Source organism: Triticum aestivum, chromosome 4B (genome assembly GCF_018294505.1).
Source record: "Triticum aestivum cultivar Chinese Spring chromosome 4B, IWGSC CS RefSeq v2.1, whole genome shotgun sequence".
NCBI lineage: Eukaryota > Viridiplantae > Streptophyta > Magnoliopsida > Poales > Poaceae > Triticum > Triticum aestivum.
This window is the reverse complement of record NC_057804.1, coordinates 96410400-96428664: the sequence shown is the minus strand read 5'-3', so window position 1 is coordinate 96428664 and position 18265 is coordinate 96410400. Positions and strand designations below refer to the sequence as shown.

The following is an 18265-nucleotide window of genomic DNA, read 5'->3' as shown; positions in this document are numbered from 1 at the left end:
GTGACATATGTCACGATGGTGTAAACGTGCGGGCGTGAGTTGTAATCTAGGCAGGTTGTTGTAGTTGGAGATCCTTATCTTGTATAGACTTGGATGAGGGGTCAAGCCACACAACAACCTGCGCCATTGTACTTTGTTCCCTCTATATAACACGCACGTGTCCCTGCATGATTGTATACGCTTCCAATTTTCTCTTCTTTCATGGTAATCAGAGCCTACCTCGAACTCATCCATGGCAAGCTCCTCCATGAACTCCTTTCCCTCATCGCCGTTTGCACATATCGCAACAGAGAAGCTCACGAGAGGGAACGAGCCGCTGTGGCGCGCCACCGTGCTCTCGGCCATCCGGGGAGCGCGGATGGCGTCGTTCCTCGACGTCGAGCAGGAGGTGCCGCCCACGACCATTGAGGTCACCAGCGCCGATGGGAAGACCAAGTCCCAGGGCCCCAACCCGGAGTTCGGCGTGTGGTATGCACGCGATCAGCAGGTGTTCTCGTACCTGCTGACCACGCTGCCGCGCGAGATGGCCGTCCAAGTGGCGACTTGCCACACCGCAGCAGAGCTGTGGAATACTATGCAGGGGATGCTGAAATCGCAAACCCGATCACAAACCGTCAACGTCAGGATCGCCCTCGCCAATCTTCAGAAGGGAAACTCCACGATCACTGAGTACGTTGGTAAGGTTAGAACTCTCTGTGATGAACTCGTTGCTTCAGGAAAGAAGGTGGATGAAGAGGACGTGGTGTCCCACATCCTAGCTGGACTAGATGAGGAGTTCGACCCCGTGGTGTCAGCCATGTGCTCTCGAGTCGAGCTAGTCAAAGTCTCGGAGTTGTACTCGCAGCTCCTGAGCTTCGAGACCCGCATGAATCTTCGTGGCGGGTCCTCCCAGTCGTCTGCAAACGCAGTTGGACGTGGGCGCTCCAACAACAGAAACAGCGGCGGCGGCAGTGGTGACCGCGGCCGCGGCAGGCAAGGCGGCGGCGGTGATCGCGGCCGCGGCAACTCCTCCAGGCCGCCCAACCATGGCGGCGGCAGCGGTGGGGGTGGGAACTACAACAACAATCCCACCACCAAGCCTACATGCCAGATCTGCGGCAAGGTGGGTCATCCAGCGTGGAAGTGCTGGAAGCGCTATGACTCCGCTTACCAAGGAGGAGAAGAGCGCTCGCCGGATATGACTGCACCGCAGTATGGGGTGGACACCAACTGGTACATGGACAGTGGTGCCACCGACCACATCACCGGCGATCTGGAGAAGCTCACCGTCCGGGAGAGGTACACCGGCAACGACCAAATTCATGCAGCCAATGGGTCAGGTATGGCTATTGATCACATTGGTCACACAACTATTTCAACCCCAGATCGTAATCTATATCTCAACAATGGTCTTCATGTTCCGGAGGCCACAAAAAGTCTAATCTCAGCAAGCAAACTTGCCCTTGATAATGACACCTTTGTTGAAATTCACCCTCACTTTTTTCTTGTCAAGGATCTGGAAATGAGGAGGGTTCTACTTCGAGGCAGGGGTAGGAGAGGCCTCTATCCTGTCAAGCATGTCGGGACAAACGTCAAGAAGCAAGTGCTAAGTGTCACCAAACCATCTTCGGATTGGTGGCACCGACGTTTTGGTCATCCATCTTCCATCCTTGTTAGGAAGATCATTAGTGAAAATAAACTCCCGTGTGCTAGTAGTAGTGAAAATAAACTTGTATGTGACGCCTGCCAAAAGGGCAAAAGTCACCAGCTGCCTTATCCTCAATCTATGAGTGAATCAAAATTTCCTTTGGAACTTATTTTCTCTGATGTTTGGGGTCCTGCCATTGAAACCGTAGAAAGAAAGAAATACTATGTTAGTTTCATTGATGATTTCAGTAAGTTCACATGGATCTATCTTATAAAACATAAGTCTGAAGTCTTTCAAAAATTTCATGACTTTCAAAAACTTGTTGAAAGACAGTTTGATCGAAAGATCCTTGCCCTTCAAACCGACTGGGGAGGGGAGTATGTCAAGTTGAACTCCTTCTTCACAAAAATTGGTATTTCTCACCACGTTTCCTGTCCGCATGCCCATCAACAAAATGGCTCGGCCGAACGGAAACACCGTCATATAGTTGAAGTTGGTCTGTCTTTACTTGCTCAAGCTTCCATGCCCTTAAAATTTTGGGATGAAGCCTTCATTACAGCTACCTATCTCATCAATAGGATGCCGAGCAGAGTCATAAACCTTGAGACACATCTCACCAAACTATTTGGTGAAACCCCAAACTACTCATCTCTCCGTATTTTCGGATGTGCTTGCTGGCCTAATCTTCGGCCGTATAACACACATAAGCTCCAATTCCGTTCCAAACAATGCGCCTTCCTTGGGTATAGTAACCTTCATAAAGGCTACAAATGTCTGGATATTCCTACTGGACGAGTCTACATATCTCGTGATGTAGTTTTTGATGAAACATGTTTTCCCTTTTCTGACTTGCATCCTAATGCGGGTGCTCGTCTTCGCGTGCCGAAATTCTCTTACTTCCACCGGAGCTCTTAAATCCTACTGATCACGGGGGCGAATGTGTTGGTGATCATGCGATTAATAGTGTTACTGACCCTGACCGTCCTTGTGCAGAAACAGGCAGCAAAAATGATGCAGAAAATGCTGTTACACTGTGTGATTTTATGCTCCATATCACGCCAAAGGGAACCGGCGCGGGACACGAGATGGATTCACCTGCCGCTGCCGATTCCAAGAGATCCAGCGGCGCAGGATCTGGCGCCCCAATCATGCGCGCAGACTCCCAGGAGGATCTGCCTCCTCCGCAAACGGGCAGCCCCTCTGTGTACGACACGCGGCCCGTGTCTGCCGGGTGGTCAGGCGCATCGGACTGTGGCGTGGTCCCCAGCGCCAGTTGTCGTCCCTCGGTTGGATCTCCCGCGCCTGGCCCACTGCGCATTGATGGCGCTGGCCCGCGGTCTCGAGGGTGTGTGTCGCCCACACGACAGCCTGATCCGGCGCACGATCCCACGCCCGATCACGCGGCGGCCGAGGGGGATCCTCTGACGGATCTGCCGGTACGAGGAGCAGGATCCTCTGCAGCACCAGGATTGTCTGCGGCCACTATTCCTGCACGTCCAAGTACGCGGTCACAAAGAGGTGTTTTTAAACCATTGGTTCCAAAGGATGGCACGGCCAGGTATGACAAGAATTTCAGATTTGTGAACTTTGCTGCTACTGCTACAGAACCACGAGATCTAGCAGAAGCCCTAGGCAATAAAAATTGGAAACATGCTATGGAAGTTGAGTATGATGCACTTATGAAAAATCAAACCTAGCATTTAGTTCCATCTAGACAAGGAAGAAATGTAATAGACTGCAAGTGGGTGTACAAAATTAAAAGAAACTCAGATGGCACTATAGATAGATACAAGTCTAGATTAGTTGATAAAGGTTTTAAACAACGTTATGGTATTGATTATGAGGACACGTTTAGTCCTGTTGTTAAAGCAGCTACTATCAGACTTGTTTTGTCTATTGCTGTCTCTAGAGGTTGGAGCCTTCGCCAATTGGATGTACAGAATGCGTTTCTACACGGCGTTCTCGAGGAAGAGGTCTATATGAAGCAGCCACCTGGTTTTGTGAATGCCACCAAGCCACAGCATGTGTGCAGATTAGACAAAGCATTGTATGGTCTGAAACAGGCACCTAGAGCTTGGTACTCAAGACTAAGCACAAAACTGCAACAGCTTGGGTTCAGACCTTCAAAGGGAGATACTTCTTTGTTCTTCTTCAAGAAAGGAAAGGTGACCATTTATATGTTTGTTTATGTAGATGATATAATTGTTGCTAGTTCCTCTCAAGAAGTTACCTCAGCCTTGCTTAAAAATTTGAAAAATGACTTTGCTCTCAAAGACTTGGGAGAATTGCACTATTTCCTTGGCATTGAAGTAAACAAGATACAGGATGGTATACTGTTGACTCAAGAAAAATATGCCAAGGATATACTCAAGCGAGTAGGTATGAAAGACTGTAAACCATCCAGTACACCTTTATCCACAACAGAAAAACTGTCGTTGCATGAAGGATAACTGTTGAGTGCAGAGGAAGGAACTAAATATAGGAGTGTTGTTGGTGCACTCCAGTACTTAACCTTGACACGGTCAGATATCTCTTTCTCAGTCAACAAGGTCTGTCAATTTTTGCACTCACCCACTTCTCTACATTGGACAGCTGTAAAAAGGATATTGAGATATGTTCAAGGAACTGCTAGTACAGGACTCAAAATATGTAAGTCACCCTCAACTACTGTAAGTGCCTTCTCTGATGCAGATTGGGCAGGATGTCCTGATGACAGAAGGTCTATTGGTGGTTTTGCTGTTTTCTTTGGGTCCAATCTTATATCATGGAATGCAAAGAAACAAGCAACAGTCTCTCGTTCTAGCACTGAAGCTGAGTATAAGTCTCTAGCTAATGCAACAGCTGAGGTAATGTGGATGGAAACTTTACTGGATGAACTAGAAGTAAAAAGGTCACACACCTCTTACTTATGGTGTGATAATCTTGGAGCAACGTATCTCTCTGCCAATCCAGTGTTTCATGCAAGGACGAAACACATAGAAATTGATTTTCACTTTGTCAGAGAAAGAGTTGCTAGGAAATTGTTGGAGGTCAGATTCATTCCAACAGGAGATCAAGTGGCAGATGGATTTACAAAACCATTGCAGGTTCGACAACTACAAGCTTTCAAGAACAATCTCAACCTTGATACGTTTAGATTGAGGGGGGATGTTAAATGATATAGTTGTAGTTGTGTAGCGTGACATATGTCACGATGGTGTAAACGTGCGTGCGTGAGTTGTAATCTAGGCAGGTTGTTGTAGTTGGAGATCCTTATCTTATATAGACTTGGATGAGGGGTCAAGCCACACAACAACCTGCGCCATTGTACTTTGTTCCCTCTATATAACACGCACGCGTCCCTGCATGATTGTATACGCTTCCAATCTTCTCTTCTTTCTCTTCTTTCAGTAGGCACTGTGTCAGCTGTCCAGATCAAAATTATAAGAAAGATAAGTAAAGAAGGAAGGTGCTTTCTCAGCATTTGGTTTATCTCTGATTAGATGGGGAGAAAATGCTTTAGTTTCACATCAGATTCCTAATCAGGTGGTCTCCTCAAGCAGTGACAAACAAAATGGAGACCAATCACTAGGTTTTTTATCTGTTGGTCGGAAATTTTCCACTGTAAAAAGAAGACAGGGAGAAAAGGAAGATGCTTATTCACCTCATCAGAAATGGCCTTGGGTATATATTTTCAGATCGCCGGTACTCATAGCTCGTATCGAATTAAATGCGCCCTCCATGTGGAAGGAAAACATTTCCATTTCACATCAGATTCTTAATCAGGTTGTCTCCTCAAGCAGTGGCAGTAATTAATCATTATGTTTTTATCTACTTCTCGATGATTATTCGCATTTTCACCGGCAAGCACAGCTCTAGCTCGTATCGAATTAAATGCGTCCTCCATGTGGAAGGAAAAACATTTCCATTGCATATCAGATTCTTAATCAGGTTGTCTCCTCAAGCAGTGACAGTAATCAATCATTATGTTTATAATCTACTTGTCCATGATTATTCGCATTTTCACCGGTAAGCACAGCACCGTGACAGTCGGCTCCCCGCTCCCGGGGGGCTTATAAATAACCGGCCAAGTTGCCTAGAATTTACCAAGACAATCTGAGCACGCAACACCCTTTGGAGCTTGATAGTGAGTGTGCTCTAGCGAGTGACGACGCCACAGCAAACTCTCTCGGCATACAAAACTAGTACCAGTAGTAAACAACAGAGAAGAGAAAGAATATAAATTCTTCGAAGGGCCGGAGAGGTAACTGTAGGGGAAATGGATGTTGAGTCGTCGAGGCAACAAGGTCCCAAGGGGGACTCCAACTCCAACCCCATGGCTGCCGCCTCCGAGGTCTCTGTGGACTGGAGGGGCAGGCCTTGCAGGCCTCAAAGGCATGGAGGCATGAAGGCTGCTGTGTTTGTCCTAGGTGCGCATCCATCCATGCTTCTGTCTCACATCTTGGTTCATCATGTATGTTGATGTGCTCTGTTCTTGCCCTTTGAATTTTTGGTTAATGATGGATGGTACGTGTTGGTGTAGGGATCCAGGCGTTTGAGATCATGGCGATCGCGGCGGTGGGGAACAACCTCATCACCTACGTGTTCAACGAGATGCACTTCCCGCTGTCCAAGTCGGCCAACATCGTCACCAACTTCATCGGCACCATGTTCCTCCTCTCCCTGCTCGGCGGCTTCCTCTCAGACTCCTACCTCGGCAGCTTCTGGACCATGCTCATCTTCGGCTTCGTCGAGCTCTCCGTAAGCCATCGTAAAACCACCAAGAAAATGGATCATTTCTTTTGTTTTTCTACTATAAAACTATCAAAGGCACGGGAAAAAATTCACGCAGGGAAAGCCTAGTGCGTGCGACTTTTAACTGATAGAAAAATGAAAAGATTGTGGCGACAGATAGACGGGATTGGCATGTAACAAAAATGTTGACAGGATAATAAGCAAGTAAAGGTGAAAGAAGATGGTGCCATTGTGGGAGCAAATCATGGCCGGCTGCAACTGCCGTCTAGTGCGCCTTCAGTGGGCGGCCGGCCAAAACATCAGTCTCTTGCGAAAAGGGGGAAACTGAAAATTATATCTCTTTTTCCTTTCGTGCATCAATGGCTATTGGCTACCAGTCTACCACCAGGTTCCTAAAGAGGATTAGCTTTTTTTTTTGGCATTTTGCAGGGGTTTATATTGCTGGCGGTGCAGGCGCACCTGCCGCAGCTGCGCCCGCCGGCGTGCGACATGAAGGCGGCCGAGCAGTGCGAGGAGGTGGCGGGGGTGAAGGCCGGCATCTTCTTCGCCGCGCTCTACCTGGTGGCGCTGGGCAGCGGATGCCTCAAGCCCAATATCATCGCGCACGGCGCCGACCAGTTCCGTCGCGACGGCGAGGAGGCAGTCGATGGCGGGAAGCGGCTCTCCAGCTACTTCAACGCGGCCTACTTCAGCTTCTGCGTGGGCGAGATGGTGGCGCTCACCGTGCTCGTCTGGGTGCAGACACGCTCCGGGATGGACGTCGGTTTCGGGGTCTCTGCCGCTGCCATGGCGGTCGGCCTTGTCAGCCTCGTCGCCGGCGTTTTCTTCTACCGGAACAAGCCACCGCAGGGCAGCATCTGCACGCCGATAGCAAAGGTACGTACGTCGTATCAACAGGGTGCGTGGGCCGTTCGAAAAATAATTTAATCGAACCAATGCACTAATTTACAAAAAAAAGGAAAAAATTGTGGACGTACACTGTGGACTGATGTCTGCCCTTCGTCACAAATATCACGAACAAATAGGCCATTTTTGCACCCCCTTTTGCATCTTGGATGCACAGACCCAAATTGCCGGGCATACTCAGGGCATTTATTTTACGGTAATGTTAGAAATCCGACAAATCTTTAAGCGCAAGAAATTTGCCCAAGATAGTCAAATTTGTTCATATCGGAATCCTCCTAAAAAGGTAATATTTTCCAAAGATGGGTCTGACTGGGATTTATTTAGACTCCACAACGGCCAACGGCCCTAGCAATACGTATGTGCACTAGCTACAGGTATATAATATGTACTTAGGCATACTATAATTGTGGGAAATATTTGGGTGAATAGGCATGTGTGTGTATCCAACATGTTTAAACAAGAAAAGCTTGACCATGTACGTATCATCATCATGATTCCTTGTTTAGAAAGCACTCCTGCTGAATCTGGTCTGATATGCTGCTTTAGGTGTAAAGAACCGCCGGCCAGTGATATTTAATCTACAAAACCTTGACCCGAAAGGCACACAACAAAAAGGTTTTCTATGAAATTAACAAAGAAAAATTATTTACAGAAAAGCAATTTGTTCAGTAAGATATGCTACATCTGAAATGAAATATTTTGCTTATTATCAGTCTGGCGCACACACAATGGGTTGTTAATCAAGATCCCATAAAGCACACAAAAACTCATCTATTTGGTAAAAGTGGATCCATCTCAAGAAATTATCACAAATTTGATATTCTAAATAACGTAAAACTCCATAGATGTGGTGGTAAATATATTTGTCACATACTCTCCCTTTTGGTGGGACAAGTTGACAAGGGCTAGTGGCCCTTCTTTTGAGTGGGTCACAAAAACAGCCGCGCATATCTCCTGTTGGAATGTGCATGTGATTATTAATCACAGAACCGTAGGCCCATTCTGTTATGCTTGTGATGCATCAATCATGGAGGTATGTGACATCAGTGACATGCATGCCCAAATGGGACACCACCTACCTAGCTTTCTTATTTTTTGGAACCAACATTTACTTACAATCAATCATTTGCAAGTTACATTTTCTCCTTAAGCTCATATTCTTATTCTCACTAGGTGGTAGGATGGATTTTCCCTATATATATATATATATATATATATATATATATATATATATATATATATATATATATATATATATATATATATATATATAGCTAGCTTGGCCTCATGAAAATCCAACTCAAAGAATAAAAAAAACTCATGAAAATCAAAACACCTCAAAGGCTAGGATAGTTATCTTTTCCTTTGTCTAAAAATGAGAATCGATGTGTCTAGGTCTTCGTCGCCGCGGTAGCCAAGAGGAAGCAAGTGTGCCCATCGTCCAGGGCCACACTGCAGGGCATCTCCTCCACGGGTGCACATGAGATGCGTCTCAACACCACCAACATCTGCAGCATCAATAAGTTCAGGTAATTAAGGATTTGATTTTACATAGACATGCACACATGAGGGCCTCGGCCTGGCGTGTTTGTATGCCTTGTGCTATCGTTCAGTTTTTCTTATCAAATGGTCAATGATGTTCTTCTATATATGAGAAGACAGAGCTCCAGTCCTGTCGGTTGCTTGTAAAAAAAACACATGAGAAAGCCATTTGCAATATTTCTCTTTAAAAAAATCAGGAAGAGGGCAAATCTAGAAGATTTATCTCTTTTTGCAGAAATTCGCTCAAAATAAATTTCACTGGATTTTGTACTGATTATTCTTGTCAGAGCTCTCAGTTTCCTTCGTTTGCACGTTTTAATTTAGGTTCCTGGACAAAGCGTGCGTGAAGGCGCAGGACGGTGGCAGCAAGGAGAGCGGGTGGGGGCTGTGCACGGCGGCGGAGGTGGAGCAGGTGAAGGTGCTGCTGTGCGTGGTGCCCATCTTCGCGTGCACCATCGTCTTCAACACCATCCTCGCGCAGCTTCAGACCTTCTCGGTGCAGCAAGGGAGCGCCATGGACACCCGGCTCGCCGCCAACTTCCACGTCCCCCCGGCGTCGCTCCAGGCCATCCCCTATATCATGCTCATCGTGCTCGTCCCGGCCTACGAGGCCGTCTTCGTGCCCGCCGCGCGCCGCCTCACGGGGGTCGGCACAGGCATCACGCCGCTCCAGCGGATCGGGGTCGGCCTCTTCGCCGTCACCTTCTCCATGGTGGCCGCCGCGCTGGTCGAGGCCCGCCGCCGCCACTCGTCCGTCTACGGAGATGGGCGAACGCTCTCCATCTTCTGGATCGCGCCGCAGTTCCTGGTGTTCGGGCTGTCGGAGATGTTCACAGCCGTGGGGCTCATCGAGTTCTTCTACAAGCAGTCGCTCTCCGGCATGCAGGCCTTCCTCACCTCCATGACCTACTGCTCCTACTCCTTCGGCTTCTACCTCAGCTCCGTGCTGGTGTCGCTCGTCAACAGGGTGACCTCGAGGAATGGCGGCAATGGCTGGCTCAGCAACAACGACCTCGACAAGGACAGGCTCGACCTCTTCTACTGGCTCCTGGCCGCGCTCAGCATCCTCAACTTCTTCAACTTCCTCTTCTGGTCGAGGTGGTACTCCAACAGCGTCGAGACGGTGCAGGTTGCCGGAGTTGGAGGCGATGGTGGCAGTGAGCAGGAGGATGAGAAGAATTCTGCGTGATCAGTATGCATTAGTGGATTATTAATCAATTAACCTTAGTTTGTTTACCTTATATGTATATCTATGGCTCTGCCTTGTATCGGAAGTAGTGTGTAGATGTGTGTATGGGTCTCATCAACTAATTAACGAAGTGTTGCACATGTGGTTAGTTATTAATTAGTCCTGGCTAGGTACAGTTTAAAGGGTGTGTAATGGTGTAACACCTGCAGCATGAGCAGTTGTGGGTAGGGAACTAGGGACCAAGACATCAAGTAGCCGGTCCTGCATTAGATCAGCTCGCTATCATGTACTCCTATTAAGAAGGCTGTGTAAATAGTAAATAATTGGCCAGAAAAAAGCACTAAGTTATCCTCTGCCAGATGAACACGTGGTACGGTTACGCTGATCCGATTAATATTGTTCCAAGATACAAATTTTGTTCTTTTTTTTTAATAAAGTACAAAAACAAGCGCTCATACATACGCGCGTATACTCACCCCTATGAATGCACACACGCAACCTGATGGACTGAGAATACCATTGTCCACTTAACCATTCAACCATAGGTTGGTTTGCATAAAAAAATCTTTGAGTAAAAGAAAGGCCGCCCTCTCCGATTTCATTTATAGAAATCAAGGTCTTCGCTTATAGAATGAAAACTACTTAAGCTACCAAAGTAATCAACATCCACAGCATGTTTCCCGCAAAAAAAAACATCCAAACATGCCATACCTTTTTTTACATTGTTGGGCTACGAAGAACCACAACATAGGGCCACGGGTCGTGCAAGATCCGCATAACACGAAGGCCAAATGACTGGAACCTCTCCAAGACCAACCAGATCCAAACATAATTGACTAGGAGAACAACTAGAAATAAGAAAAAGGTCTAGCGGCAAAGATCAACCAACAGTTGCAAGGCAAGAAACCAGCGGGAGAAAAGTAGCAGTTCAGCTAGCCACCAATCCGAAAAACATCACGCCTCCACCCTTGTGATGTCCCGTATACTTCACTTTTTATTCGCTTTATTATTATTTTCCCCAGCATCAGCACATTTTACTGAGATGCAATTTTGACCGACATCCGAGAGAGTAATGGCAACACCATCAATTCAAAGTCGAGCACGAGTAGGAGTAGCCACACCCAATAATAGGCAACTCAGACTATAGAACATGAACTAAGCTCTGCCTCCTTAGGGAAAACACACTAAGCTATCATCGAAAAGGGCCGCCTGCGAACGGCGAGGATCGAAGAGGGTGGCAATCAGGACACATGTAAAAGGTAGGACAACAAAGAAGCCACGCCACATCAGAATCAAAGAAGCTTCACACCAGGATCAAAGCAAGCCCGAAGACGTTGACGCACTGCAACCAGTTGGTGCCTGAGCTCCCTGGCGATGCCCGCAACGCAACGCACCCACCGAGCCCGAAATGATAGACTTGGGATTTCACCCGGAGCCCTAGCAAGAAGAGGGTATTGATACGCCTCGATTGTATCTACTCCCTCCGTTTTTGTACATAAGGCCACTATCCCATTTTTTAGATATCAAGAAAACAAAGCCAACTAATAAATAACATGACTAATTGTGTGGAAAACCTCTCGTGTTCCTGAATTATTAAACATACTGCATGTGTTGCCTCTTTCTTTCTTTGGACCAGAAAACAGTAGGGAAATTCCCTACTATGTGTCATCTTCATTTATACCAATCAAATACTATTGTTACAGATAGCAACAATGTGGTTGCATGTTGTTAGATGGAGTCAGTATGGAATAACATAGACTAACTTATACACTATCTATCCAAGATCTCATTCCTTCTTTGATGCTAGGCTTAGCCCTCATCATAGTGGTGTAGAAGGTGTTGATCCAGTTATCCTTGCATTGATTGATTGAGCATTGTATTCCTTCAAAAACCTTATCATTTCTTTGACATCAGATGCTCCAGCACCCAACAATTAGAATTTCCATTATGAATTCTAGGTTGTATCTGTGTTTGGCATCAATGATCATATTGTGAATATTGCCCTATGTGTTCCACTCCATACCAATACTTGTAAGTGCATCTAGTGCCACCCCCAGTTGGTTTTGGAGTATTGACGACAAACCTGGTTGAGGGACTAATGTGTTTGTGAGAATTGCAGGATAACACAGGTAGTAGTCCCTCGTTGATTCGGTTTACCTACCGGAGATGACCCCTAAAAATGTGTGAAGACATTGAAGACAATGGTGATCTGTGAAGCTAATCACGTTGAAGACTATGACATGAGAAGACAGTGCCTGAAGACTATGGAGCGCGAAGACTTAGTTGTTTTATTGTTTCCTTTCTTGTTTGTTGAGTCATAGGAACCACCAAACTGTTAAGTGGGGTCCAAGTGAACAAAGTCAGAGTGACTAAAGTGATGCTCAACCAAATCCTATGTCTTCGAGCGAAGACAATCAGAGCAAATCTTTTCCAGAGCCGGATGAGTCAGCTTTACTTGCAGCCCAAGTCAAGCTGCCGCGTGTGTTTGAAATCTGACCGTTGGAACACGTGTCAGTTCCTTAGTGACCCAGGGTCATTTTGGACAAATCAGGTTGGGTTACCCAGTGGCTATAAATAGCCCACCCCCTACACCATAAATTGGTGGCTGCTCAGAGTTAGTACATGGCTTTTGTCGTTAGAGAGCAACCCACCACCGAAGCTTTTGAGAGAGAATCCTTGCGAGGACAAAGCCCAAACCACCCAGAGCCCAAAGAGTGTTTGGCATCACTGAAGTCTTTCTGTCTGCGTGATCTGAAGACTTATTTCACTTGAGGACTTTGAATCCTCCAGCCGGTTAGGTGTCACGTTCTGAGCATCCAAGAGTCATTGTGGATTGCCGGTGAACGAAGTCTGTGAAGGTTTGGGTGTCTACCTTGAAGACTTACCAGAGTGATTGGGCGGGGACTGAGAGTCCTTAGCTCAAGGGGAATAAGGTGAAGACACTGTCTTCTGAGTTAAATCTCAGCCTCCCTAACCAGACGTACAGTTGTCACAGCAACTGGAACTGGTCGAACGAACCCCTGTCCTCCTGAAGCTACTAGTTCTATCTCTCACTTCTCTTTACTTACAGTTTGTCTTCATGAAGTCATTGCCTGCTTGCATTATCTATTTGACTTCACTGTGTGACTACTTGTCATGTTTGGCTTCATACTATCTTCCATCCTGATCTTTACTACCTAGCAGCTAATAGTCTCCATGCTTTCACTTCATTGAATACTTGACTATGGCTTGTCTAGTGTAGTCTACCTTCCGCTGCATACGAATAGTGTCATTTCTATTGTTTGTCTTCGAAACTCCCATGTTTTGAAGACTTCCATAAAAATCGCCTATTCACCCCCCCCCCCTCTAGTCGATAACTAGCCCTTTCAATTGGTATTAGAGCAAGGTACCCCCCTTGTTCTGTGTGATTCGGTTTAATCACCTGGAGTTTTAGCTATGTCAATTGCAGGGATAATTAAAGTCTCTGTTGCGTGCCCCATCTCCGATGGCACTGAGTATCCCTACTGGAAGAATAGGATGCGCATGCATCTTGAAGCCATTGATGTCGATCTGTGGTATGTCGTCAAGAATGGCGTTCCCAAGACTGGTGAAGGTGTCACCCATGTTGATGTCAAGAAGTTCATTCAACTGGACTCTATAGCCAAGAACATCATATGTGGTCATCTGACCAAATATGGCCATGTGAGTGCTCTGGAAACGTCGAAGCTAGTCTGGGACTGGCTCTCCAAGGTCAATGAAAGCGTCTCAACTCAGCGAGATCAACGAATCAGTACTCTCCGTAACCTCTTCAACCGCTTCAAGAGGCACGACAATGAGAAAGTCCAGCTCACATTTGATCGCCTCACTGATATCACAAATGAGCTCCAAGCACTCGGCGCCACTGATATTACGAAGCGTGAAATAGTGAAGACACTACTGAGATCTCTTGACAGCTCATTTGACACCTTAGCCCTGATGATACAAGAACGCCCTGACTTCTAGACACTCGATCCGTCTGACATACTTGAGAGGCTCAACACACATGAGTACTAGCTATCTGAGAAACGTGATATCTATGGCCCCAACTATGGCCGAACTCGCGCTTTGAAGGCAAAGGTTGTTTCCTCGTCTGAAGAAGAATCTGACTGCAACTCTGGTGATCCTGAAGATATTGGAAAGGAGCTTGCTATGCTTGTGAAGAAGTTCCAGAAATTCACCAAGAAGAAAAGCTTCAGAAAGTCTTCACAATCCAGCTCAAGAAATGATGAAGCTTCCACCCATGACAGCAAGAAAAGAACCTGTCACAAGTGCAAGAAACCTGGCCACTACATCTCTGAGTCCACAGTGGGACAATGAGAAGAAGAAGAAGAAGAAGAGCAAAGAATATAAGTCTGATGACAAGAAAAAGAAGAAATCCTCAAAGTCTTCTTCCAAGTCTTCATCACATAAGAAGAGCTCATCTGGCAAGGCACGTGCTTTTGTTGGCAAGGAGATGGATTCAGAGGAGGAGTCTGCTTCTGAGGAGGAGGTGGTGGAGTTTGAGGAGGAGTCCGACTCTGGTGTTGCAAGTCTGGCTCTAGCTACAGCTTACGTCGCCAAGTCCATCTTCAACACTCAAGACAATGGCTCCGTCACCAATGCTGATGACAAGGACGACTCGGCTCCCACCTACTGCTTCATGGCACGTGGTACCAAGGTAAACTCACGCGATGCTTACTTTCAAACATCTAGTGAAGATGACTCTGATGGTGAATCCAAACCTAGTTACAAAAAACTTGCTAAAATTGCAACTGAACAACAGGAAGTTATGGAACATATTCAAAAATTGTTAGACAAAAGCGATGACCTGTTGGACGCGGAAATGACTAAGACTCAGTCCTTAATTGAAGACATAAAAAATCTTCATGTTAAGTACCAGGAACTTGAAGGTCGACATGAAACGCTCTCAACCTCTCATGAAAAGCTTTCCTATGATTATTTTCAAAGGAAGCAGGAACTCGAGAAATTGAGATCGGATCATGAAGATCTTCAAAAGGAAAACGAGTCACTCCGCGCCCAACAGATCAGTCCCGCTCAGGAAGGATTTGAACCACCATGTCTAAAATGCATTGAGCGTGATAACGTTGCCTCTGTTGCTGAATGTTCTACTGCTACTACTGTTGAAATATCTTCAACTACTGATGTGGTAACTAACTGTAAGGGCTTATTTATCCCATAGTGGTTTTGGTGATTGATGACAATGCTTTTGCGGACTAATCATGTGCGTTAAGTTCTTTTAGAGAATCATCCATTGGCACGAGACGATTTCCTCCCCTCGGTGTTTTTATTCAAGACGGTGTAGCTCCTGCATTTCGTTGTTGGTGGACTAGTTTCGTAGGAGTCACCGTACTATTAAGAGGGGATCCGTTTTGGTAAGACTAGGGTGGAATCAACACGTACACATCCTTATCACACCCGTCGTCTTCCTTTCGCATCTTTGGAGCTGCACCTCACTTCCGTACCTGCTTCGCCCTGTGCCAGCGGTAGTACCGCGGTCTACAGCGGTAGTACCACCGAAGCCCCCCTAGCGGTAGTACCGCTCCATGAAGCGGTAGTACCGCTCTAAGCGGTAGTACCGCTCCGCAGAGCGGTAGTACCGCTCGCGGGCTTCGGCCGTAGTACCGCGCCTACTGCCGCCTCGATTTGAGACGGTGTTTTCTCGTGTCGGGTTTTGCGGCACTAGCAGCGGCAGTCGAAGCGATAGTACCGCTCTGAGCGGTAGTACCGCTCTACTCCCGCGGTAGTACCGCTCTGGGGCCAGTGGCCTGACTTTCTCTTCAGCGTGGTAGTACCGCTGGATAGGGAGCGGTAGTACCGCCCTTCCCTAGCGGTAGTACCGCTCTGTGCGGGGCTGCTCAGTGGGGTAACGGTTGGATGTGTCCCCCCCCCCACTATATAAAGGGGTCTTCTTCTTCTAGTTGACCTACCTCTTTCCCCCAAAGCTCCATTGTTGCTCAAAGCTCCATTTTCGCCCGATCTCTCTCCCTAGCCAATCAAACTTGTTGATTTGCTCGGGATTGGTTGAGAAGGCCCAGATCTACACTTCCACCAAGAGAAATTTGACTCCCCCCACTTATCCCTTGCGGATCTTGTTACTCTTGGGTGTTGAGCACCCTAGACGGTTGAGTTCACCTCGAAGCCATACTCCATTGTGGTGAAGCTTCGTGGTGTTGTTGTTGTTGTTGGGAGCCTCCGGTTGTTGTGGAGTTTGCCCCAACCTTGCTTGTAAAGGTTCGGTCGCCGCCTTCAAGGGCACCAATAGTGGAATCACGGCATCTCGCATTGTGTGAGGGCGTGAGGAGAACACGGTGGCCCTAGTGGCTTCTTGGGGAGCATTGTGCCTCCACACCGCTCTAACGGAGACGTACTTCCCTTTAAAAGGAAGGAACTTCGGTAACACATCCTCGTCTCCACCGGCTCCACTCTTGGTTATCTCGTGCCTTTACTTTTGCAAGTCTATTTGTTTTACCTCCTTTGCTTGCTTGTGTGCTAGTTGTCATTGCATCATATAGGTTGCTCACTTAGTTGCACATCTAGACAACCTATTTTGTTGCAAAGTTTAATTTGATAAAGAAAAGCTTAAAAATTGTTAGTTGCCTATTCACCCCCCCCTCTAGTCAACCATATTGATCCTTTCAATTGGTATCAGAGCCTCGTCTCTTTATTAAGGACTTTGCCGTGCGAAGAGTATGGTTGACACCAACGATGGTGCGGAGGAACACTCCGGTGTGAATCCCATCTCGTCTTCGGCCGAAGGGGGAACCTCGGTCTCACGTGAGGAATTCAATGTGGCTTTAGACACATTGAAAACCTCCATGACGGCCGAGGTTAAAAGCATGTTTACTGAATTTCTAGAGGGACTTAAACTATCTACCTCGCCTATGAAAGTGGGTGATCCCACTAACAAGGTGACGGATTCTAACTCCGATAAGGGGGAAGCTAACATTGAAAAGAGTCCTTCTACTAGTGGTAGAAATGGCACCGGCATCTTTGCCCATGTGGAACCTCCTGTCTATAGAGGACCGATTCCCTCCACTAATTTAAATCATGCCAGTCCTCCTCCTAAATATGTAAAAAATGAAGACTTTGATTCTTGGGTTTATCGCTTCAAGCGACATTTAAAACATGTGAACACTAACCTTTGGAGAATCATTGAAGAAGGTTTCTATCCTCACGACCCAAGCAACTTCACCCCTCGAGAAGAAGTGGACAATCAATTCAATGAGAGTGCTCTCTTCATCATCCAAGATGCTATCCTTCCCGAAGATCTTCCTCATCTTCGACCTCATGGCATGGCTAGAGAAGCATGGAAGTGTGTCGAGCGTATGTACAGAGGAAGTGCTAGCATTCAACGCTCCAACTATGAAGTGGTGCAAGATGAAGCCGATGAGTTTGCAATGAAAGAGGATGAAGAACCTCGTGAGCTCTTTCGAAGAGTGACCAAACTTGCGGTCGCACTCCGAGATCATGGGAGTAAGGACACGGACGACAACTGGATCAAGCGCAAGTTCCTTAAGGCCATGATGCCCTACAATAAGGCCATGTCCTCAGTCATACACCAAAGACTGGACTTCCACTCCATGACCTCTAATGAAGTGTTGGATGAGTTTATTGCAATGAACATCTTGGATAAGACCGCCGACAATGCGGTGCTCCATTCCCAAAGGGCCAAGAAGCCCAACCTTGCTCTGAAGGCCAAGATTATTGTGGAAGAAGAGGAAGAAGTGGAAGATGAGGAAAGCAACCCCGAAGACACCAAATTTGATTATCATGAGCACATGGCCCTTGCTTTGAGACAATCTTGGAACAAGAAGAGTTCAAGACCCAACTTCAACAAGAACAACTACAGTGGCGTCAAGGGGAAGCAACGAGTTAGAACTTGCTTCAACTGTGGCAATGTGAGCCATTTCGTTGTGGATTGTCCTTACGAGAAGCGGGAAGACAATGGTGGCAAGTTCATCCGAAAAGACAAAGCCAAGTCCTTCCCCAACAAGAACAACTTCGCCAAAAGGACTCCCACTCATGGATTGGTGGTTCAAGAAGAATACCAAGAGGATGACGATGATGATGAAAATGAAGAAGCAATGGCCATGGCATCAGTTGCCATTGCCACTACTCCCCGGGTGTCTCTCTTTGATTCACCCAACGAAAACATCACCGCCAAATGCCTCATGGCTAAAGCTTCAAACAAGGTAACCCCCAACATTAAAACCACCATCATTCCTAATCCCTCCGTGAAGGATTGCATT

At 46.8% G+C, this 18265-nt stretch overlaps 1 protein-coding gene and 1 pseudogene across 1 annotated transcript; both read left to right on the top strand.

Moving 5' to 3' along the window:
- Positions 1-721: 721 nt before the first annotated feature.
- On the top strand, positions 722-860 carry LOC123095324 (uncharacterized; annotated as a pseudogene).
- A 4866-nt stretch (positions 861-5726) lies between these two features.
- On the top strand, positions 5727-10358 carry LOC123091241 (protein NRT1/ PTR FAMILY 4.3). Its single transcript, XM_044512686.1, has 5 exons — positions 5727-6036; positions 6150-6367; positions 6791-7237; positions 8663-8796; positions 9134-10358. The coding sequence occupies exons 1-5, from the start codon at positions 5886-5888 to the stop codon at positions 9996-9998; spliced, it is 1815 nt and encodes a 604-aa protein (XP_044368621.1). The 5' UTR covers positions 5727-5885; the 3' UTR covers positions 9999-10358.
- Positions 10359-18265: the final 7907 nt, after the last annotated feature.

Bases quoted from the DNA above. Each gene is read 5' to 3' on its own strand.
- LOC123091241 (XM_044512686.1), top strand. From the start codon at position 5,886: ATGGATGTTGAGTCGTCGAGGCAACAAGGTCCCAAGGGGGACTCCAAC. The intron at 6,037-6,149 runs GTGCGCATCCAT...GTGTTGGTGTAG, and splicing joins GGCTGCTGTGTTTGTCCTAG to GGATCCAGGCGTTTGAGATC. The intron at 6,368-6,790 runs GTAAGCCATCGT...GGCATTTTGCAG, and splicing joins TCGGCTTCGTCGAGCTCTCC to GGGTTTATATTGCTGGCGGT.